Raw genomic sequence first — 23,832 nt, 5'->3', positions numbered from 1 at the left:
TCTCTCCTGTGCTAGTTTGAACCCGACACGACAAACGCGCTCAGAGGAGATAATGTTTGAAAAAAGGTGACCGATTTTTACAAAACTTTTGTTTTGAAGGGGGAATTGCAAACTTCCTGTTGATTTTTGCTGAGGGTTGTCAATATATGAAATGTAGGTCAAAGTGAGACCTACATAGAGTTTTTTGTTTCATGTCTCTTAAGACATTCCTACTGGAAGTTACAGGCAGCTTTGTCTGAATTTTCTTCCTAGGAGCAGTTATATAGCACAGGGGTGTCAAACTCATTTTAGATCGGGGGGGCCACATCTATTCCCAAGTTTTTGATTGATTGAATTTGATTGATTGATTGAAACTTGTTATTAATAGATTGCACAGTACAGTACATATTCCGTACAATTGACCACTAAATGGTAACACCCCAATAAGTTGTTCAACTTGTTTAAGTCGGGGTCCACGTTAATCAATTCATGGTTAAAGTGGGTAAAATCTGGTAAAATCCCGGCACGATAACTTAAAAATAAAAACAACTTCAGATTGTTTTTATTTGTTTAAAAATACACTGCAAAAAGTCAGTGTTTAAAAACAAGAAAAAAAAATACAAAAAATTAGGGGTATTTTACTTGAACTAAGCAAAATTATCTGCCAATAGAACAAGAAAATTTGGCTTGTCAAGACTATCCAAAACAAGTAAAATTAAAGCTGCAAGCAGCGATGGACGGGACCGACTTTGACGGCACATAAAATCCAAACCGGAGCAGTAATTAAAACTCTTTGGTCAACTTTTAATCAGAAGGGTTCAATCTTTCTCCTGTGCTAGTTTGAACCCGACACAACAAACGCGCTTAGAGGAGATAATGTTTGAAAAAAGGTGACCGATTTTTGCAAAACTTTTCTTTTGAAGGGGGAATTGCAAACTTCCTGTTGATTTTTGCTGGGGGTTGTCAATTTATGAAATGTAGGTCTAAGTGAGACCTACATAGAAGTTTTTGTTTCATGTCTCTAAGACATTCCTACTGGAAGTTACAGGCAGTTTTGTGTGAGTTTTCTTCCGAGGAGCAGTTGTGTCTGTGTTTTCTTCCTTGGGGGCGCTAGAGCGCAATTTTGAGTTTTGGGGTTGGGTTTTTTTTTTTTATTAGATCACAATTTTTGCCAGTCCTGATGTGTGTGTCCAGTTTGGTGAGTTTTGAAGCATGTTAAGGGGGTCAAATTACAGCTCAAAGAGGCAAAAGTGACTGTTTTTACAAAACTTTTGTTTTGAAGGGGGAATTGCCAACTTCCTGTTGATTTTTGCTGAAGGATGTCAATGTATGAAATCTAGGTCTAAGTCAGACATACATAGAGGTTTTTGTTTCATGTCTCTACGACATTCTCACCGGAAGTGACAAGCAGTTTTGTTTGTGATTTTTCTTAGGAGGCGCTAGAGCGCAATTTTGAGTTTTGGGGTTTGGTTTTTTTATTAGATGGCAATTTTTGCCAGTTCTAATGTGTGTGCCAAATATGGTGGGTTTTGAAGCATGTTAAGGGGGTCAAATTACAGCTCAAAGAGGCGGCGGAATAATAATAATAAAACCTTACAATTACAATAGGGTTCTCTGTCCCAAAGGGACATTGCGGTCCCTAATTAGCTAACTTCAATTAACCCCAAAACACCTTAAAATAAGTCTAATAACAAGTGCACTTTTCTTGGTAGAAAAAAAAGAGACCTTTTTTCTCAATATGTTGAAAAATATTCTTAAATGAAGTAAATGCTAGTGCCATTATCTTGACATAATGATATGCGCTCGGCATCATGATTTTTTTTTCATGCTTGAAATAAGAAATGATTACTTTAAAAAAGTAGTTTTATACTTGTGAGTGTTGATGACACAGCTTTGCAACACTTGATATTCTAGTTTCAAGCATGTTTTACTCAATATAGGTCATCCAATCTCAGCAACAAGCTGTAATATCTTACTGAGATCATTTAGGACCAAAACTCTTAAAACAAGTAAAACACTCTAACATAAAATCTGCTTAGTGAGAAGAATTATCTTATCAGACAGAAAATAAGCAAATATCACCCTTATTTGAGATATTTCATCTTACTTAGATTTCAGTTTTTGCAGTGTAGAACAAGCACATTCTTAAAAAGTACAACTCATAATGCGGTTGGGTTTTATTTTTTTACACTTACCTGTTTGCGGTTAATAGTATATATACTTTATTTGTCGTTATTTATATTTTCTGAATAAGTTATGTGATAATGTCGAGGAGTCAACTCATTGGTGTTGATTTTCAATCTATCAAGATGACAAAAATGATATCAAAATCAAATTACAGTGTTATTTATGTAGATTGATCATGTGGTTTATGTTGCATCATCTACAAAGATACAAAGAATTGCTATTGCGACACATGATCTAATTTCATCTATTTGGGTTAAAAATACTTTTTGCAAACCAGTCATTTTAGTCTGCAAATGATGTGTTGTTGAGTGTCGGTGCTGTCTAGAGCTCGGCAGAGTAACCGTGTAATACTCTTCCATATCAGTAGGTGGCCGCCGGTAGCTAATTGCTTTGTAGATGTCGGAAACAGCGGGAGGCAGGGTGCAGGTAAAAAAGGTGTCTAATTCTTAAACCAAAAATAAACAAAAGGTGAGTGCCCCTAAGAAAAGGCATTGAAGCTTAGGGAAGGCTATGCAGAACGAAACTAAAACTGAACTGGCTACAAAGTGAACAAAAACAGAATGCTGGACGACAGCAAAGACTTACTGTGGAGCAAAGACGGCGTTCACAAAGTAAAACCGAACATGACATGTCAATCAACAATGTCCCCGCAAAGAAGGATTAAAAATAGGGATGTCCGATAATAGCTTTTTGCCGCTATCCGATATTCCGATATTGTCCAACTCTTTAATTACCGATACCGATATCAACCGATATATACAGTCGTGGAATTAACACACTATTATGCCTAATTTGGACAACCAGGTATGGTGAAGATAAGGTACTTTTAAAAAATAATGATAAAATAAAATAAGATAAATAAATTAAAAACATTTTCTTGAATAAAAAAGAAAGTAAAACAATATAAAAACAGTTACATAGAAACTAGTAATTAATGAAAATGAGTAAAATTAACTGTTAAAGGTTAGTACTATTAGTGGACCAGCAGCACGCACAATCATGTGTGCTTACAGATTGTATCCCTTGCAGACTGTATTGATATATATTGATATATAATGTAGGAACCACAATATTAATAACAGAAAGAAATGGGGGAGGGAGGTTTTTTGGGTTGGTGCACTAATTGTAATTGTATCTTGTGTTTTCTTTGTTGATTTAATAAAAAAAAATTAAAAAAAAATCCCGATACCGATATTAAAAAAACCTGATACCGATAATTTCCGATATTACATTTTAGCGCATTTATCGGACATCTCTAATTAAAAACAACTGAAATGTTCTTGATTGCTAAAACAAAGTAAATGCGGGAAATATCGCTCAAAGGAAGACATGAAACTGCTACAGGAAAATACCAAAAAAAAAACAGAAAAAGCCACCAAAATAGGAGCGCAAGATAAGAACTAAAACACTACACACAGGAAAACAGCAAAAAAAACTCAAAATAAGTCCCCGGCGTGATGTGACAGGTGGTGACAGTACACCTACTCTGAGACAAGAGCTATAGTTGCAACAATTGCGAGAACATCTAGTTAATCGTCAATATCGGCTGCTGAGGTAATTTTTTTAATTATTTCTGCCCGGTGGTGTGCCTCGGGATTTTTTTCAATGAAAAAAAATGTGCCTTGGCTCAGAAAATTTTAGCAAAAACAAGTTTTCGAAAAAATGTTAATTTTCTGCAATTTTGGGATTTTGTGGGGACTCCTGATGAGGTTTTGAGACATCTCCTACAACCACAGGACCAGTATTGTGCTGTTGAAGCAATACCATTTTAAAAATGTTTGTGTAAGGGTCCCCCCTTACGACATTTTGGCGGAAAAAAGTAAAAAAAATGTATCTTACGAAATTTTAGCGGAAAAAAAGTCTAAAAATATATATATATATATATATATATATATATATATATATATATATATATAATTTTCTGTCATTTTCGGGTTTTGTGGGGACTCCTGATGAGGTTTTGAGACGTCTCCTACAACTACAGGACCAGTATTGTGCTGTTGAAGCAAGACAATTTTTTTAATTGTTGGGTAAGGGTACCCCCTTACGACATTTAAGGGAAAAAAAGCTTAAAAAAAACCCCACATTTCTGCCATTAACAGGTTTTGTCAAGACACCTGATGAGGTTTTGAGACGACTATTATAACTACAGGACCAGTATTGTGCTGTTGAAGCAGGACATTTGTAAAATTTTTGGGTAAGGGTCCCCCCTTACAACATTTTGCCGGAAAAAAGGTTTAAAAATATAAATTTTCTCTTACAAAATTTTAGCGAAAAAAGTTTTCAAAAAATATAAATTTTCTGCAATTTTTGGATTTTGTGGAGACTCCTGATGAGGTTTTGAGACGTCTCTTTCAACTACAGGACCAGTATTGTGCTGTTGAAGCAAGACATGTTTTTAAATTTTTGGGTAAGGGTCCCCCCTTACGACAATTTGGAGGACAAAAGCAAAAAAAAAAAACAATTTTCTGCCATATACGGGTTTTGTCGGGGCTCCTGATGAGATTTTGAGACATCTCCTACAACTACAGGACCAGTATTGTGCTGTTGAAGCAAGACAGTATTTACATTTTTTGTGTAAGGGTCCCCCCCTTATGACATTTTCGCGAAAAAAAGTTTTCAAAAAATATACATTTTCTTTCATTTACGGGTTTTGTCGGGACTCCTGATGAGGTTTTGAGAAGTCTCCTACAACTACAGGACCAGTATTGTGCTGTTGAAGCAAGACCATTTTTTAAATTCTTAGGTAAGGGTCCCCCCTACGACATTTTGGTGGAAAAATGTTTTTAAAAATATTAATCTTCTCTTACAAAATTTGAACGAAAAAAGTTTTCAAAAAATAAAAATTTTCTGCCATTTACGGATTTTGTCAGGACTCCTGATGAGGTTTTGAGACATCTCCTACAACTACAGGACCAGTATTGTGCTGTCGAAGCAAGACAGTATTTAAATTGTTTGGTAAGGGTCCCCCCACGACATTTTGGTGAAAAAAGTTTTTAAAAATATGAATTTTCTCTTACAAAATTTTTTGCGTAAAAAAGTTTTCAAAAAATATACATTTTCTGCCATTTTCGGGTTTTGTGGGGACTCCTGATGAGGTTTTGAGACGTCTCCTACAACTACAGGACCAGTATTGTGCTGTTGAACCAGACCGTTTTTTTAATTTTGGGGAAAGGGTCCCTCTTTTTTTTATTATTTCTGCCCGGTGGTGTGCCTCTGGATTTTTTTCAATGAAAAAAAATGTGCCTTGGCTCAGAAAAGGTTGAAAAACACTGATCGAGTGGACACATTTAGAACAGCAGTTTCTTTCATTCAAAAAATTTCAGGTTCATTTTTATACTTAGCAAACTCATCCCACGGGCCGGATAGAACCTGTCCGCGGGCCTGATCCGGCCCTCGGGCCGTACGTTTGACACCCCTGCTTCAGCATTTCAGTCAAGTGAGTAATAAGTAAAATGACCCGCTGCTCTGTTTGGGTCTAACTGTCTCGGGGACGTTGCCGGTGGACTTTGCAGGTCCGCGGCTCGCACCATCATGACCACAGATTTGATGGAGTACCACCAGCCGTGCCATGTGTACCACACCACCCCGTCGTCAGTCAACGCCTGGTACGGTCCTTTGTAGTAATGGCCGTTCAGGTTCCCGGAATCGCATCTGACCACAAGACGGTACGGTATAAGGAAGGTCTTTTACACTGTGGAATAGTGGAACTTGATTGGTTTATTTACCTGCTGAACCACCAGCCGGACTTGCTGTGCCTGACACACTTGGCGTCGCCACCCGGCTGCTGGTCATAGGTGCTGAATTTGACTTTGGTTAAGCCGCTGCCTGGAGCTGGACGCTGGCTGGTGTGCACGTCAGCCAGAGCATCCCCCGCATTGCCACTGTAGTCCCCTAGGTGCAACTGGTACTGGTCCTTTGTCAAAAGTTGTAAGGAACATCATGTCATGGCCGTCTTGAGTTTCCAATCATTTCTTATTTTTTTGTGATAGAGTGATTGGAGCACATACTTGTTGGTCACAAAAAAACATTTGTGAAGTTTGGTTCTTTTATGAATTTATTATGGGTCTACTGAAAATGTGCTGGGTCAAAAGTATACATACAGCAATGTTAATATTTGCTTACAAGTTTCACTGCAATAAGGCGCTTTTTGGTAGCCATCCACAAGCTTCTGCTTGACAAAATTGGTGCAGTTCAGCTAAATGTGTTGGTTTTCTGAAATGGACTTGTTTCTTCAGCATTGTCCACACGTTTAAGTCAGGACTTTGGGAAGGCCACTCTAAAACCTTCATTCCAGCCTGTTTTAGCCATTCCTTTTACCACTTTTGACGTGTGTTTAGGTTACCAAAAGCGCCTTATTGCAGTGAAACTTGCCAAGGGACATGTAAGCAAATATTTAACATTGCTGTACGTATACTTTTGACCCAGCAGATTTGCTCACATTTTCAGTAGACCCATAATAGCAGTTTTATTAGTTGGTTACATGAAACAGAAATTGAGCTGATTGGCCACAATACCCAGCAATATGTTTGGAGGAGAAAAGGTGAGGCCTTTAATCCCAGGAACACCATACCTACCGTCAAGCATGGTGGTGGTAGTATTATGCTCTGGGCCTGTTTTGCTGCCAATGGAACTGGTGCTTTACAGAGAGTAAATGCGACCCAAATTCTTCAGGACAACCTAAAATCATCAGCTCGGAGGTTGGGTCTTGGGCGCAGTTGGGTGTTCCAAAAGGACAATGACCCTAAGCACACAGGAATGGTTAAATCAGGTCCTTTGGCAAGTTTCACTGCAATAAGGCTCTTTTGGTAGCCATCTGGTTGAATTTTCGACCACTCCTCTTGACAAAATTGGTGCAGTTCAGCTAAATTTGTTGGTTTTCTGCACATGGACTTGTTTCTTCAGCATTGTCCACACATTTAAGTCAGGACTTTGGGAAGGCCATTCTAAAATCTTAATTCTAGCCTGATTTAGCCATTCCTTTACCACTTTTGACGTGTGTTTGGGGTCATTGTCCTGTTGGAACACCCAACTGTGCCCAAGACCCAACCTCCGGGCTGATGATTTTAGGTTGTCCTGAAGAATTTGGAGGTAATCCTCCTTTTTCATTGTCCCATTTACTCTCTGTAAAGCACCAGTTCCATTGGCAGCAGAACAGGCCCAGAGCATAATACTACCACCACCATGCTTGACGGTAGGTGTGGTGTTCCTGGGATTAAAGGCTTCACCTTTTCTCCTCCTAACAAATTGCTGGGTATTGTGGCCAAACAGCTACATGTTTATAACAGTAAATAATTAATGAATATGCCTATGAATTTAAATATTTGACCACTGTTTTTTACAAAAAAAACCTGGCAGTTTAGTTGCCAGACTTTTACTATAAAATATATGATGTTTTTCTTTTATTACTATTATTTTTACAACATATTACTGTAAATAGAAATACAGTATCGCTGTTTAATTTTATTTTGGCAACTCAGCTGCCAGTTTTTTTACCATAATAAAACGTGGTACCATAAAATCATCAACAGTAAAAAAAACAAAAAAACTGACAGCTCAGTAGACAGAATTTCACTGTAAAAAAAAACAACTAACATTGGTCGTTTTGTTTCAACTTACAGTAATAAGCTGTAAAAAAAAAAAACTCCCTAAATTTTACAGTAAAATCTATTGGTAATTTTTATAGTGTACAATTAAATGGATAACTTGCTTCGAAATCATAAGTTCAGATATTTAAGTATTTATTTGGATTTTGACCAGCAAAGTTAGAAAATATAATATTTCTTACAATATTGGACACTAGTTTTTTTCCCTGTCAAACTACAAAAAAAACCTAATACTTTTAGTCAGAAAATAAGAAAGTAAAGAAAGAAAATATAAAGTATTTTATTGACACATATTATTTACAAGCTTTTGCGGGCCATGTAAATACAGTACCGCTGTTTAATTTTATTTTGGCAACTCAGATGCCAGTTTTTTACCATAAAAAAAATGTGGTACCATAAAATCATTAACTGTGGATTTTACAATAAAAAAAACCCCAAAAAACTGACAGCTCAGTCGACAGAATTTTACTGTAAAAAACCCCAAACATTGGTCGTTTTGTTTCAACTTATGCTGAAACTAAAAACTCCACAAATTTTACATTAAAATCTATTGGTCATTTTCATTGTGTAGAATTTGATGGATAACTTGCTTTGAAATCATAAGTTAAGCAGATATTAAAGTATTTATTTGGATTTTGACCAACAAAGTTAGATAATATAATATTTCTTGCAATATTGGACACTAGTTTTTTTCCCTGTCAAACTAGAAAAAAACAACCTAATAACTTTAGTAAGAAAATAATAAAGTAAAGAAAAAAAAAAGGTATTTTATTGACACATTATTTCCAGGCTTTTGCGGTCCATATAAATAGAAATACAGTAACGCTGTTTAATTTTATTTTGGCAACTCAGCTGCCAGTTTTTTTTACCATAATAAAATGTGGTACCATAAAATCATCAACCGTGGATTTTACAGTAAAAAAAACAAAAAAACTGACAGCTCAGTCGACAGAATTTTACTGTAAAAAAACCAAACAGTGGTCGTTTTGTTTCAACTTAGAGAAATATGCTGTAAAAAAACCCTCCCTAAACATTACAGTAAAATCTATTGGTAATTTTTATAGTGTACAATTTGATGGATAACTTGCTTCGAAATCATAAGTTAAGCAGATATTTAAGTATTTTTTTGGATTTTGACCAATATTGGACATTATTTTTTTCCCTGTCAAACTAGAAAAAAACAACCTAATAGCTTTAGTAAGGAAGTAAAGAAAGAAATTATAAGGTATTGCATTGACACATTATTTCCAGGCTTTTGCGGGCCATTAAAATAGAAATACAGTACCGCTGTTTAATTTTATTTTGGCAACTCAGCTGCCAGTTTTTTTACCATAATAAAACGTGGTACCATAAAATCATCAACCATGGATTTTACAGTAAAAAAAACAAAACAACTGACAGCTCAGTCGACAGAATTTTACTGTAAAAAAACAAACAAACATTGGTCGTTTTGTTTCAACTTACAGTAATAAGCTGTAAAAAAAAACCTCCCTAAATTTTACATTAAAATCCATGGGTCATTTTTATTGTGTAAAATTTGATGGATAACTTGCTTTGAAATCATAAGTTAAGCAGATATTTAAGTATTTATTTGGATTTTGACCAACAAAGTTAGATAATATAATATTTCTTGCAATATTGGACACTAGTTTTTTCCCCTGTCAAACTACAAAAAAAAACAACCTAATACTTTTAGTAAGAAAATAAGAAAGTAAAGAAAGAAAATATAAGGTATTGTATTGACATATTATTTCCAGGCTTTTTCGGGCCATATAAATAGAAATACAGTACCGCTCTTTAATTTTATTTTGGCAACTCAGCTGCCAATTTTTTTTACCATAATAAAATGTGGTACCATAAAATCATCAACTGTGGATTTTACAGTAAAAAAAACAAAAAAACTGACAGCTCATTCGACAGAATTTTACTGTAAAAAAACAAACAAACATTGGTCGTTTTGTTTCAACTTACAGTAATATGCTGTAAAAAAAGACCTCCCTAAACTTTACATTAAAATCTATTGCTCATTTTTATGGTGTACAACTTGATGGATAACTTGCTTCGAAACCATAAGTTAAGCAGATATTTAAGTATTTATTTGGATTTTGACCAAAAAGGTTAGATAATATAATATTTCTTGCAATATTGGACACTAGTTTTTTTCCCTGTCAAACTAGAAAAAAAACAACCTAATACCTTTAGTAAGAAAATAAGAAAGTAAAGACAGAAAATATAAGGTATTTTATTGACACATATTATTTCCAGGCTTTTACGGGTCATTAAAATACAAATACAGTACCGCTGTGTAATTTTATTTTGGCAACTCAGCTGCCAGTTTCTTACCATAATAAAATGTGGTAGCATAAAATCATCAACCGTGGATTTTACAGTAAAAAAAACAAAAAAAACTGACAGCTCAGTCGACAGAATTTTACTGTAAAAATCCAAACAGTGGTTGTTTTGTTTCAACTTAAAAAAAACTCCCTAAATTTTACAGTAAAACCTATTGTTAATTTTTATTGTGTAATATTTGTAGAATTTGATGGATTACTTGCTTCAAAATCATAAGTTAAGCAAATATTTAAGTATTTATTTGGATTTTGACCAACAAAGTTAGATAATATAATATTTCTTGCAATATTGGACACTAGTTTTTTTCCCTGTCAAACTAGAAAAAAAACACCTAATAACTTTAGTAAGAAAATAAGAAAGTAAAGAAAAAAAAAAGGTATTTTATTGACACATTATTTCCAGGCTTTTGCGGTCCATATAAATAGAAATACAGTACCGCTGTTTAATTTTATTTTGGCAACTCAGCTGCCAGTTTTTTTTACCATAATAAAATGTGGTACAATAAAATCATCAACCGTGGATTTTACAGTAAAAACAAAACAAAAAAACTGACAGCTCAGTCGACAGAATTTTACTATAAAAAAACAAACATTGGTCGTTTTGTTTCAACTTACAGTAATATGCTGTAAAAAAAACCTCCCTAAACTTTACATTAAAATCTATTGCTCATTTTTATGGTGTACAATTTGATGAACATCTTGCTTTGAAATCATAAGTTAAGCAGATATTTAAGTATTTATTTGGATTTTGACCAACAAAGTTAGATAATATAATATTTCTTGCAATATTGGACACTAGTTTTTTTCCCCCTGTCAAACTAGAAAAAAAAACCTAATACCTTTAATAAGAAAATAAAGTAAAGAAAGAAAATATAAGGTATTTTATTGACACATTATTTCCAGGCTTTTGCGGGCCATTAAAATAGAAATACAGTACCGCTGTTTAATTTTATTTTGGCAACTCAGCTGCCAGTTTTTTTTACCATAATAAAACGTGGTACCATAAAATCATCAACCATGGATTTTACAGTAAAAAAAACAAAACAACTGACAGCTCAGTCGACAGAATTTTACTGTAAAAAAACAAACAAACATTGGTCGTTTTGTTTCAACTTACAGTAATAAGCTGTAAAAAAAAACCTCCCTAAATTTTACATTAAAATCCATGGGTCATTTTTATTGTGTAAAATTTGATGGATAACTTGCTTTGAAATCATAAGTTAAGCAGATATTTAAGTATTTATTTGGATTTTGACCAACAAAGTTAGATAATATAATATTTCTTGCAATATTGGACACTAGTTTTTTTCCCTGTCAAACTAGAAAAAAAACAACCTAATACTTTTAGTAAGAAAATAAGAAAGTAAAGAAAGAAAATATAAGGTATTGTATTGACATATTATTTCCAGGCTTTTTCGGGCCATATAAATAGAAATACAGTACCGCTCTTTAATTTTATTTTGGCAAGCCAGTTGCCAGTTTTTACCATAATAAAATGTGGTACCATAAAACCGTCAACCGTGGATTTTGCAGTAAAAAACAAACAAACAAAAAACTGACAGCTCAGTCGACAGAAATTTACTGTAAAAAAACAAACAAACATTGGTCGTTTTTGTTCCACCTTACAGTAATAAGCTGTAAAAAAAAAAAAAAAAAAAAAAAAACTCCCTAAATTTTACAGTAAAATCTATTGGTCATTTTTACAGTGTACAATTTAATGGATAACTTGCTTTGAAATCATAAGTTAAGCAGATATTTAAGTATTTATTTGGATTTTGACCAACAAAGTTAGATAATGTAATTTTTCTTGCAATATTGGACACTAGTTTTTTCCCTGCCAAACTAGAATATCAGATAGAAAAGTGACAGATTGTAGGCAAAGGCTGATTTCCATCTGCATTTCATAATTCAGCGTTATACTAAGTTGTATTTTTCATGCACTTATTCTTGCTGTATTTATCTGGCACGAGTGGAAAGCTGGTCCCTGAAAATAATCAATCAATCAATCAATGTTTATTTATATAGCCCTAAATCACAAGTGTCTCAAAGGGCTGCACAAGCCACAACGACATCCTCGGTATAGCCCACATAATGCCTACATTAAACCGGTCCCTGGTGCAAAAAAGGTTGGGGACCACTGCTCTAAAAGGTTAGATGTAAACGTTTTTACGAAATTTTAGCAAAAACAAGTTTTCGAAAAAATATTATTTTTCTGCAATTTTGGGATTTTGTGGGGACTCCTGATGAGGTTTTGAGACATCTCCTACAACTACAGGACCAGTATTGTGCTGTTGAAGCAAGACCGTTTTAAAAATGTTTGTGTAAGGGTGCCCCCTTACGACATTTTGGCGGAAAAAAGTAAAAAAAAATGTATTTTACGAAATTTTAGCGGAAAAAAAGTCTAAAAAAATAAAAATAAAAATATATAGATAGATATATATATATATATATATATATATATATATATATATATATATATATATATATATATATATATATATATATATATATATAGATATATATATATAATTTTCTGTCATTTTCGGGTTTTGTGGGGACTCCTGATGAGGTTTTGAGACGTCTCCTACAACTACAGGACCAGTATTGTGCTGTTGAAGCAAGACAATTTTTTAAATTGTTGGGTAAGGGTACCCCCTTACGACATTTAAGGGAAAAAAAGCTTTAAAAAACCCCACATTTCTGCCATTAACAGGTTTTGTCAGGACACCTGATGAGGTTTTGAGACGACTATTACAACTACAGGACCAGTATTGTGCTGTTGAAGCAGGACATTTGTAAAATCTTTGGGTAAGGGTCCCCCCTTACGACATTTTGCTGGAAAAAAGTTTAAAAAAATATTAATTTTCTCTTACGAAATTTTAGCGAAAAAAGTTTTCAAAAAATATACATTTTCTGCAATTTTTGGATTTTGTAGGGACTCCTGATGAGATTTTGAGACATCTCCTACAACTACAGGACCAGTATTGTGCTGTTGAAGCAAAACAGTATTTAAATTGTTTGGTAAGGGTCCCCCCTTACGACATTTTGGCGGAAAAAAGTTTTTAAAAATATTAATTTTCTCTTACAAAATTTTGGCGTAAAAAAGTTTTCGAAAAATATAAATTTTTGCCATTTTCGGGTTTTGTCGGGACTCCTGATGAGGTTTTGAGACATCTCCTACAAATATAGGACCAGTATTTTGCTGTTGAAGCAAGACCGTTTTCTAAAATGTTTGTGTGCAAGGGTCCCCCCTTATGACATTTTTGCGAAAAAAAAGTTTTCAAAAAATATACATTTTCTGCCATTTACAGATTTTGTGGGGACTCCATTATTGTGCTGTTGAAGCAAGACACGTTTTAAATTTTTTTGGGAAAGGGTGCGCGATTTTGACATTTTGGCGGGAAAAAGTTTTTAAAAATATAAATTATTTTCTTATGAAGTTTTAGCGAAAAAAAGTATTCGGAAAATATAAATTTTCTGCAATTTTTTAATTTTGTGGCGACTTCTGATGAGGTTTTGAGACATCTGCTACATCTGCAGGACCAGCATTGTGCTGTTGAACCAAGACAGTTTTTTTAAATTGTTGGGTAAGGGTTCCCCCTTATGACGTTTTGGCAGAAAAACGTTTTTAAAAATATAAATTTTCTTTTACGAAATTTTTGCGAAAAAAGTTTTAGAAAAATATAAATTTTTTGCAATTTTTGGATATTGTGGGGACTCCTGATGAGGTTTTGAGACATGTCTTTATGACATTTTCGCGAATAAATGTTTTCAAAAAATATTAACTTTCTGCCATTTACGGATTTTGTCAGGACTCCTGATGATGTTTTGAGACATCTACAACTACAGGACCAGTATTGTGCTGTTGAAGCAAGACACGTTTTAAATTTTTTGCGTAAGGGTGCCCCCTTACGACATTTTGGCGGAAAAAAGTTTTAGAAAAATATACATTTTCCGCAATTTTTGGATTTTGCGGGGACTCTTGATGAGGTTTTGAGACATCTCCTACAACTACAGGACCAGTATTGTGCTGTTGAAGCAAGACCGTTTTTTAAAGTTTTGTGTAAGGATCCCTCCCCCTTACGACATTTTGGCGGAAAAAAGTTTTAAAAAAATATAAATTTTCTCTTACGAAATTTTAGTGAAAAAAAGTTTTCGAAAAAAAAAAAAATGTCTGCAATTTTTGGATTTTGTGGGGACTCCTGATGAGGTTTTGAAACATCTCCTACAACTACAGGACCATTATTGTGCTGTTGAACCAAGACAATTTTTAAAATTGTTGTGTAAGGGTCCCACCTTACGACATTTTAGCGAAAAAAAAGTTTTCAAAAATTTAAAATTTTCTTTCATATACGGGTTTTGTCGGGACTTCTGATGAGGTTTCGAGAAGTCTCTTACAACAACAGGACCAGTATTGTGCTGTTGAAGCAAGACTGTTTTAAATTTTTTTTGGGTAAGGGTCCCTCTTATGACATTTTGGCAGAAAAAGATTTAAAAAAAATTAATCTTCTCTTACAAAATTTTAGCGAAAAAAGTTTTCCTGAAATATAAATATACATTTTCTGACATTTACGGATTTTGTCAGGACTCCTGATGAGGTTTTGAGACATCTCCTACAACTACAGGACCAGTATTGTGCTGTCGAAGCAAGACAGTATTTAAATTGTTGGGTAAGGGTCCCCCCACGACATTTTGGTGGAAAAAGTTTTTAAAAATATTAATTTTCTCATACAAATTTTTTTGCGTAAAAACGTTTTCAAAAAATATACATTTTCTGCCATTTTCAGGTTTTGTGGGGACTCCTGATGAGGTTTTGATACATCTCCTACAACTACAGGACCAGTATTGTGCTGTTGAAAAAAGACAGTTTTTTAAATTTTTGGGTAAGGGTCCCTCTTACGACATTTTGGCGGAAAAAAAGGATTTAGAAAATATACATTTTCTCTTACGAAATTTTTGCGAAAAAAAGTTTTCGAAAAATATACATTTTCCGCAATTTTTGGATTTTGTGGGGACTCCTGATGAAGTTTTGAGACATCTCCTACAACTACAGGACCAGTTTTGTGCTGTTGAAGCAAGACCGTTTATTTTTTTTTTTTTTGGGGGAAGGGTCATTATGACATTTTTGCGAAAAAAGTTTTCGAAAAATATACATTTTCTGCAATTTTTGGATTTTGTGGGGACTTCTGATGAGGTTTTGAGACATCTCCTACAACTACAGGACCAGTATTGTGCTGTTGAACCAAGACCGTTTTTTAAATTTTTGGGTAAGGGTCCCTCTTACGACATTTTGGCGGAAAAAAAGGATTTAGAAAATATACATTTTCTCTTACGAAATTTTTGCGAAAAAAAGTTTTCGAAAAATATACATTTTCCGCAATTTTTGGATTTTGTCGGGACTCCTGATGAGGTTTTGAGACGTTTCCTACAACTACAGGACCAGTATTGTGCTGTTGAAGCAAGACCGTTTTTAAAATGTTTGTGTAAGGGTCCCCCCTTACGACATTTTGGAACAAAAACATTCTTTTTTTAAATATAAATGTTCTCTTACGAAATTTTTGCGAAAAAAAGTTTTCGAAAAATATACATTTTCTGCAATTTTTGGATTTTGTGGGGACTTCTGATGAGGTTTTGAGACATCTCCTACAACTACAGGACCAGTATTGTGCTGTTGAACCAAGACCGTTTTTTAAATTTTTGGGTAAGGGTCCCTCTTACGACATTTTGGCGGAAAAAAAGGATTTAGAAAATATACATTTTCTCTTACGAAATTTTTGCGAAAAAAAGTTTTCGAAAAATATACATTTTCCGCAATTTTTGGATTTTGTCGGGACTCCTGATGAGGTTTTGAGACGTTTCCTACAACTACAGGACCAGTATTGTGCTGTTGAAGCAAGACCGTTTTTAAAATGTTTGTGTAAGGGTCCCCCCTTACGACATTTTGGAACAAAAACATTCTTTTTTTAAATATAAATGTTCTCTTACGAAATTTTTGCGAAAAAAAGTTTTCGAAAAATATAAATTTTTTGCAATTTTGGGATTTTGTGGGGACTCCTGATGAGGTTTTGAGACATATCTTATCAGGACCAGTATTGTGCTGTTGAACCAAGACCATTTTTTAAATTGTTGGGTAAAGGTCCCCCCTTATGACATTTTAGCAAAAATGTTTTATAAATAAGAATTAATGCATTGCTTTGATTTTAGGTTATTTTTCTGTCTGTGGTGCAATAAAGCATGAAAATGATGACCTGTTGTTGCAGAATTGGCAGTGCTACTAAGCTCACATGGTGAGTAGAAAGAGCAGAACTTAGTCTAAATAAGAGCCAACATGTTATGAGAACAGAGAGGAGGTCAGGGTTAAAGATAAAGTATTAGGAACGGAGGATGGGAACTACTGTACCTTCTCACTGTCCACTTTGAAGTTCTTGTACTCTGCAAAGCGTGTTTTACCATCAAAGTCCTCCATATTGATGCGCAGGTCATACTTTCCTAGAAGAGGTTTTAGTCAGCGTTAGTCTGTGACAAAGTGCTGACGTTCATACTTAGATTCAAACAAACTTTATTGATCCAAAAGGTTTAAAGTCAACTCAAAATTTACCATTGTAGCAATTTTAAATATAACATAGTCGTGGTCAAAAGTTGACATACACTTGTAAAGAACTTAATGTCATGGCTGTCTTGAGTTTCCAATCATTTCTACAACTCTTATTTTTTTGTGATAGAGTGATTGGAGCACATACTTGTTGGTCACAAAAAACATTCATGAAGTTTGGTTCTTTTATGAATTTATTATGGGTCTACTGAAAATGTGAGCAAATGTGCTTGGTCAAAAGTATACATACAGCAATGTTAATATTTGCTTACATGTCCTTCGGCAAGTTTCACTGCAATAAGGCACTTTTGGTAGCCATCCACAAGCTTCTGATTGAATTTTTGACCACTCCTCTTGACAAAATTGGTGCAGTTCAGCTAAATTTGTTGGTTTTCTGACATGGACTTGTTTCTTCAGCATTGTCCACACGTTTAAGTCAGGACTTTGGGAAGGCCATTCTAAAACCTTCATTCTAGCCTGATTTAGCCATTCCTTTACCACTTTTGACGTGTGTTTGGGGTCATTGTCCTGTTGGAACACCCAACTGCGTCCAAGAACCAACCTCCGGGCTGATGATTTTAGGTTGTCCTGAAGAATTTGGAGGTAATCCTCCAAACCACAGAACTTTCCTGCAGAAGGTCTTATCTTTGTCCATGTGATGTCAGATGAAACAAATATTGAGCTGTTTGGCCACAATACCCAGCAATATGTTTGGAGGAGAAAAGGTGAGGCCTTTAAAGGGGAACATTATCACAATTTCAGAATGGTTAAAACCATCAAAAATCAGTTCCCAGTGGCTTATTATATTTTTCGAAGTTTTTTTCAAAATTTTACCCATCACGCAATATCCCTAAAAAAAGCTTCAAAGTGCCTGATTTTAACCATCGTTATATACACCCGTCCATTTTCCTGTGACGTCACATAGTGAAGCCAACACAAACAAACATGGCGGAAAGAACAGCAAGCTATAGCGACATTAGCTCGGATTCAGACTCGGATTTCAGCGGCTTAAGCGATTCAACAGATTACGCATGTATTGAAACGGATGGTTGTAGTGTGGAGGCAGGTAGCGAAAACGAAATTGAAGAAGAAACTGAAGCTATTGAGCCATATCGGTTTGAACCGTATGCAAGCGAAACCGACGAAAACGACACGACAGCCAGCGACACGGGAGAAAGCGAGGACGAATTCGGCGACCGCCTTCTAACCAACGATTGGTATGTGTTTGTTTGGCATTAAAGGAAACTAACAACTATGAACTAGGTTTACAGCATATGAAATACATTTGGCAACAACATGCACTTTGAGAGTGCAGACAGCCCAATTTTCATCAATTAATATATTCTGTAGACATACCCTCATCCGCTCTCTATTCCTGAAAGCTGATCTGTCCAGTTTTGGAGTTGATGTCAGCAGGCCAGGGAAGCTAGGGTCGATATTCTTCTCTTGATCATCTTCGGTGGCATAAGGGACGGTGTGAGCCAAGACATCCAGGGGGTTTAGCTCGCTCGTCTGCGGGAACAAACTGCCGCCATTGCTTGCCGTGCTACCGAGGTCCTTTGTCCCTGAATTGCTCACACACTCCGGCAGATTCAATGGGGGATCTGGCGGTAGATTTTTTTGACTTTATCGTTGGAAATGCATCTGCTTTGAGTGTCGCAGGATATCCACACATTCTTGCCATCTCTGTCGTAGCATAGCTTTCGTGGGTAAAGTGTGCGGAACAAACGTCCAATTTCTTGCCACTTTCGCATCTTTGGGCCACTGGTGCAACTTGAATCCGTCCCTGTTCGTGTTGTTACACCCTCCGACAAGGCATGATGTCTCCAAGGTACGGAAAACAGTCGAAAAAACGGAAAATAACAGAGCTGATTTGACTCGGTGTTTGAGAAAATGGCGGATTGCTTCCCGATGTGACGTCACATTGTGACGTCATCGCTCTGAGAGCGAATATTAGAAAGGCGTTCAATTTGCCAAAATTCACCCATTTAGAGTTCGGAAATCGGTTAAAAAAATATATGGTCTTTTTTCTGCAACATCAAGGTATATAATGACGCTTACATAGGTCTGGTGATAATGTTCCCCTTTAATCCCAGGAACACCACACCTACCGTCAAGCATGGTGGTGGTAGTATTATGCTCTGGGCCTGTTTTGCTGCCAATGGAACTGGTGCTTTACAGAGAGTAAATGGGACAATGAAAAAGGAGGATTACCTCCAAATTCTTCAGGACAACCTAAAATCATCAGCCCGGAGGTTGGGTCTTGGGCGCAGTTGGGTGTTCCAACAGGACAATGACCCCCAAACACACGTCAAAAGTGGTAAAGGAATGGCTAAATCAGGCTAGAATTAAGATTTTAGAATGGCCCTCCCAAAGTCCTGACTTAGACGCGTGGACAATGCTGAAGAAACAAGTCCATGTCAGAAAACCAACACATTTAGCTGAAGTGCACCAATTTTGTCAAGAGGAGCGTTCAAAAATTCAATCAGAAGCTTGTGGATGGCTACCAAAAGCGCCTTTTTGCAGGTAAACTTGCCAAGGGACATGTAAGCAAATATTAACATTTCTGTATGTATACTTTTGACCCAGCACATTTTCAGTAGACTCATAATAAATTCATAAAAGCACCAAACTTCAAGAATGTTTTTTTGTGCCCAACAAGTATGTGCTCCAATCACTCTATCACAAAAAAAATAAGAGTTGTAGAAATGATTGGAAACTCAAGACAGCCATGACATTATGTTCTTTACAAGTGTATGTCAACTTTTGACCACGACTCTATGTAATATTTACATATGATATATACCTTGTGAGGAGAGATAGTGTAGCGCATCATTGCCCAGCCAGAATTCTCCGTCTGGAGAGTGGAGGTCGCCAAATCCATGCTTGTACTCCACCCATGCTCTGCAAACATAAGCTCACATGTTACAGTGGATTTACGCAACACAGTTTTCTGACCAAAATTGCCATATTTTCTTCCATTTTCTATACCGCTTATCCTCATTCGGGTCTAGGGTACTCTGGAGCCTATCCCAGCTGAACATAAATTGGTCACCAACTAATTTTATTTTTTAATCAATTATATTTGTTCATGGGATAAAACCCATCCATTTGGGCTTCCTTTCCAAAAATTGGCTTTTTTGGGTTTTTTTTTTTTTTTGCTTCTTCATCGTTTCAGAGCAACATATGTTGCCATCCAAGCAACGTCTTTTTCATGGACGCCCCTGCTTATTTCAGCAAGACAATGCCTTCATAGTAAAAGAATGCGGATACTATACTGTGGACGTTGTGTCCTCCGGACCAAAGAGGAAAAGAATCATCCGGATTGTTATAGGCGCAAAGTTGAAAAGCCAGCATCTGTGATGGTATGGGGGTGTATTAGTGCCCAAGACATGGGTAACTTACACATCTGTGAAGGCACCATTAATGCTGAAAGGTACATACAGGTTTTGGAGCAACATATGTTGCCATCCAAGCAACGTTATCATGGACGCCCCTGCTTATTTCAGCAAGACAATGCCAAGCTACGTGTTACAACAGCGTGGCTTCATAGTAAAAGAGTGCGGGTACTAGACTGGCCTGCCTATAGTCCAGACCTGTCTCCCATTAAAAATGTGTGGCGCATTATGAAAGCCTAAAAAACCACAACAGAGACTCCGGACTGTTGAACAACTTAAGCTGTACATCAAGCAAGAATGGGAAAGAATTCCACCTGAGAAAGCTTCAAAAATTGGTCTCCTCAGTTCCCAAACCTTTACTGAGTGTTGTTAAAAGGAAAGGAAAGGCCATGTAACACAGTGGTAAAAATGTCCCCGTGCCAACTTTTTTGCAATGTGTTGCTTCCATTAAATTCTAAGTTAATGATTATTTGCGAAATAAAAAAATAAAAAAACTTTTCTCAGTTGGAACATTAAATATCTTGTCTTTGCAGTCTATTCAATTGAATATAAGTTGAAAAGGATTTGCAAATCATTGTATTCTGTTTTTATTTACCATTTACACAGCGTGCCATCTTTACTGGTGTTTTTGTGTATATATATCTATATATATAGATATATATACAAAATGTATATAACATATATATGGATACAGTATATTTGCAAACTCCATCCATCCATTTTCTACCGCTTGTCCCTCTCTGTTCATTTTATTTCCAGTTAAAATGCATTGCCTTTTTTAATCCAGCAGATGTAGCCATTATTTAACAGTAACAGAGCAGTGTCAATAAAGCCAGTAAGTGGGCCAAATACTCACTTTACTGGCATAAAGGTGACACAAACATTAAAAGTGGTGAAGTGAAGTCATAGCTTCATGTAATAAAAGCACATAAAGGTTTATCAATGATGAAAGGAAAACCCACTGGTGACTCACTTTTATTTACTTAGTGAAATTCTGAATAAGCAGGCTTCTTATCATACGGCCACTGAGTCAGAATCCCACGCAGTTTTATGAACCCAAGTCAGTCACTTGCAAGTCTTAGTTTGCAGTTTAAGGTGTGCCAAACTCGTCTTTGTCATCAATGTCATCATTCATAGGGGGTGAGTACCTATACATTTTACAATGCTTTAAGAAGGGTGTGAGGCAGATTCAACAGCTTAAAGAGACTGTTTGTTACCTTTAAGCAGATGCCATATACAATGGGTTTTAAGTAGGGCTGTCAAATGATTAAAATATTTAATCGCGATTAATCAACGTTTGTTAATAGCTAACTCAAAATTAATCGCAAATATCACAGATGTTAATAAGTTTACCCTCAGATAATTATCATTATTTTTATTGCCATGACTGTTTTTGAAGCATTATGCTTTTTAAACAGCTCAACACAGAATTTGTATTCCTGCTGTCGGAGCACCTACATTCAAAGGAGGAGCTACGCCCTTTTTTGGGGGGTACTATTTTCATGCATTAATAGCAAAAAATGTGGATTGCTATAATCATTGATTGTCAAAAATGTTTGGTAATGTAATCTGTGATATTTCGACCTGAATAAATGATTGATTGAAACTTTTATTAGTATATTGCACAGTGAAGTACACATTCCGTACAATTGACCACTAAATGTTTAACACCCGAATAAGTTTTTCAACTTGTTTAAGTCGGGGTCCACGTTAATGAATTCATGGTAATAATACGTGTTGTACAAGTTAATGGTTTTCATACCTCTGCAATGTTTTAACTTTCTGTATTTATTAATAAAATGTAATATTTAGCCTGTAATTGCGGACTATCAATAACAACAGGTTACAAAAGCATATACACTTTATTTCAATCTGCCCCAAAGCATTTATTTATGTAGAAATATAACAGATTACGTGACAAAACATCGTTGACAAAGCATGATTGTATTGTAGGACAAGTTTGCATTTTGTTATGCTCGTTAGACCAGATTTGAAGAGTAGCGGTATTATAACGAAACTGGAAGTATGCGATTGATTTTAAAAACCCCAAAACCAGTGAAGTTGGCACGTTATGTAAATGGTAAATAAAAACAAAATACAATGATTTGTAAATCCTTTTCAACCTATATTCAATTGAATAGACTGCAAAGACAAGATACTTAACGTTCGAACTGGAAAACTTTGTTATTTTTTGCAAATGTTAGCTCATTTGGAATTTGATGCCTGCAACGTGTTTCAAAAAAGCTGGCACAAGTGGCAAAAAAGACTGAGAAAGTTGAGGACTTTGCTCATTAAACACTTATTTGGAACATCCCCCAGGTGAACAGGCTAATTGGGAACAGGTGGGTGCCATGATTGGGTATAAAAGCAGCTCAGTCATTCACAAACAAGGATGGGGCGAGGGTCACCGCTTTGTGAACAAATGCGTGGTCAAATTGTCGAACAGTTTAAAAACAACATTTCTCAACCAGCTATTGCAAGGAATTTAGGGATTTCACCATCTACGGTCTGTAATATCATCAAAGGGTTCAGAGAATCTGGAGAAATCACTGCACGTAAGCGATGATATTACGGACCTCCCTCAGGCGGTACTGCATCAAAAAGCGACATCAGTGTGTAAAGGATATCGCCACATGGGCTCAGGAACACTTCAGAAAACCACTGTTTTAGCTAAAAAAAAGCAATACATTTTTTGAAATGTTTGCTTAAGGGTCAACCCTTACGACATTTTAGCAAATTTTTTTTTTTTTTTTTTTTTAAATAATAATTTTCTTTCATTTATGGGTTTTGTGGGGACTCCTGATGAGGTTTTGAGACATCTCCTACAACTACAGGACCAGTATTGTGCTGTTGAACCAATCATTTTTAACCATTTTTGTGTAAAAGAAAATGTATTTAATTTTTTTTACTTTTTTTTGGCTGAAATGTCTTTAGGGTTGACCCTTACGTCATTTTAGCGAAAAAAAAGTATTTTGAAAAATATGCATTTTCTGCCATTTTCGGGTTTTGTTGGGACTCCTGATGAGGTTTTGAGACATCTCCTACAACTACAGGACCAGTATTGTGCTGTTGAAGCAAGACAGTTTTTTACATTTTTGTGTAAGGGTCCCCCCTTACGACATTTTAGCGGAAATTTTTTTTTTCAAAAATATGAATTTTCTCCTACGAAATTTTAGCAGAAAAACGTTTTTTCAAAAATATACATTTTCTGCCATTTTCCGGTTTTGTCGGGACTCTGTATGAGGTGTTGAGTCGTCTCTTACAACTACAGGACCAGTATTGTGCTGTTGAAGTGTAAGGGTAAGGGTTCCCCCCTTAAGACATTTTAGCAAAAATGTTTTATAAATACGAATTAATGTATTGCTTTGATTTTACGTTATTTTTCTGTCCCTCTTATGACATTTTAGCTAAAAAAAATAAAATAAAATGTTTCTTAATTTTTGTGTAAGTGTCAACCCTTATGACATTTTAGCGGAAAAAAGTTTTCAAAAAATATTAATATTCTGTCATTTATGGGTTTTGTTGGGACTCCTGATGAGGTTTTGAGACATCTCCTACAACTACAGGACCAGTATTGTGCTGTCGAACCAAGACCGTTTTTTTTAAATTTTGGGTAAGGGTCTCCCCTTACGACATTTTCGCGAAAAAAAGTTTAAGAAAAATATAAATTTTCTGCCATTTTCAGGTTTTGCCAGGACTCCTGTTGAGGTTTTGAGACA

The 23,832-nt window shown here is 35.5% G+C and overlaps 1 protein-coding gene across 3 annotated transcripts in view; it reads right to left on the bottom strand.

The window, feature by feature from the left end:
- Positions 1–4,095: 4,095 nt before the first annotated feature.
- LOC133617294 (fibrinogen-like protein 1) overlaps positions 4,096–23,832 on the bottom strand; it is a 30,680-nt gene continuing 10,943 nt past the window's right edge. For all 3 annotated transcript variants that reach the window (XM_061977224.2, XM_061977222.2, XM_061977223.2), the window contains exons 5-8: positions 19,522–19,619; positions 16,524–16,612; positions 5,895–6,082; positions 4,096–5,820 (exon numbers count right to left, since the gene is read on the bottom strand). In XM_061977224.2, coding sequence (XP_061833208.2) covers positions 5,598–5,820; positions 5,895–6,082; positions 16,524–16,612; positions 19,522–19,619 — 598 coding nt within the window. In that variant the 3' untranslated portion in view covers positions 4,096–5,597. The remainder of the gene's footprint in view (positions 5,821–5,894; positions 6,083–16,523; positions 16,613–19,521; positions 19,620–23,832) is intronic.

Source organism: Nerophis lumbriciformis, linkage group LG16 (genome assembly GCF_033978685.3).
Source record: "Nerophis lumbriciformis linkage group LG16, RoL_Nlum_v2.1, whole genome shotgun sequence".
Taxonomy (NCBI): domain Eukaryota; kingdom Metazoa; phylum Chordata; class Actinopteri; order Syngnathiformes; family Syngnathidae; genus Nerophis; species Nerophis lumbriciformis.
The sequence above is the reverse complement of the archived record's forward strand: the minus strand, read 5'-3'. Positions and strand labels throughout refer to the sequence as shown.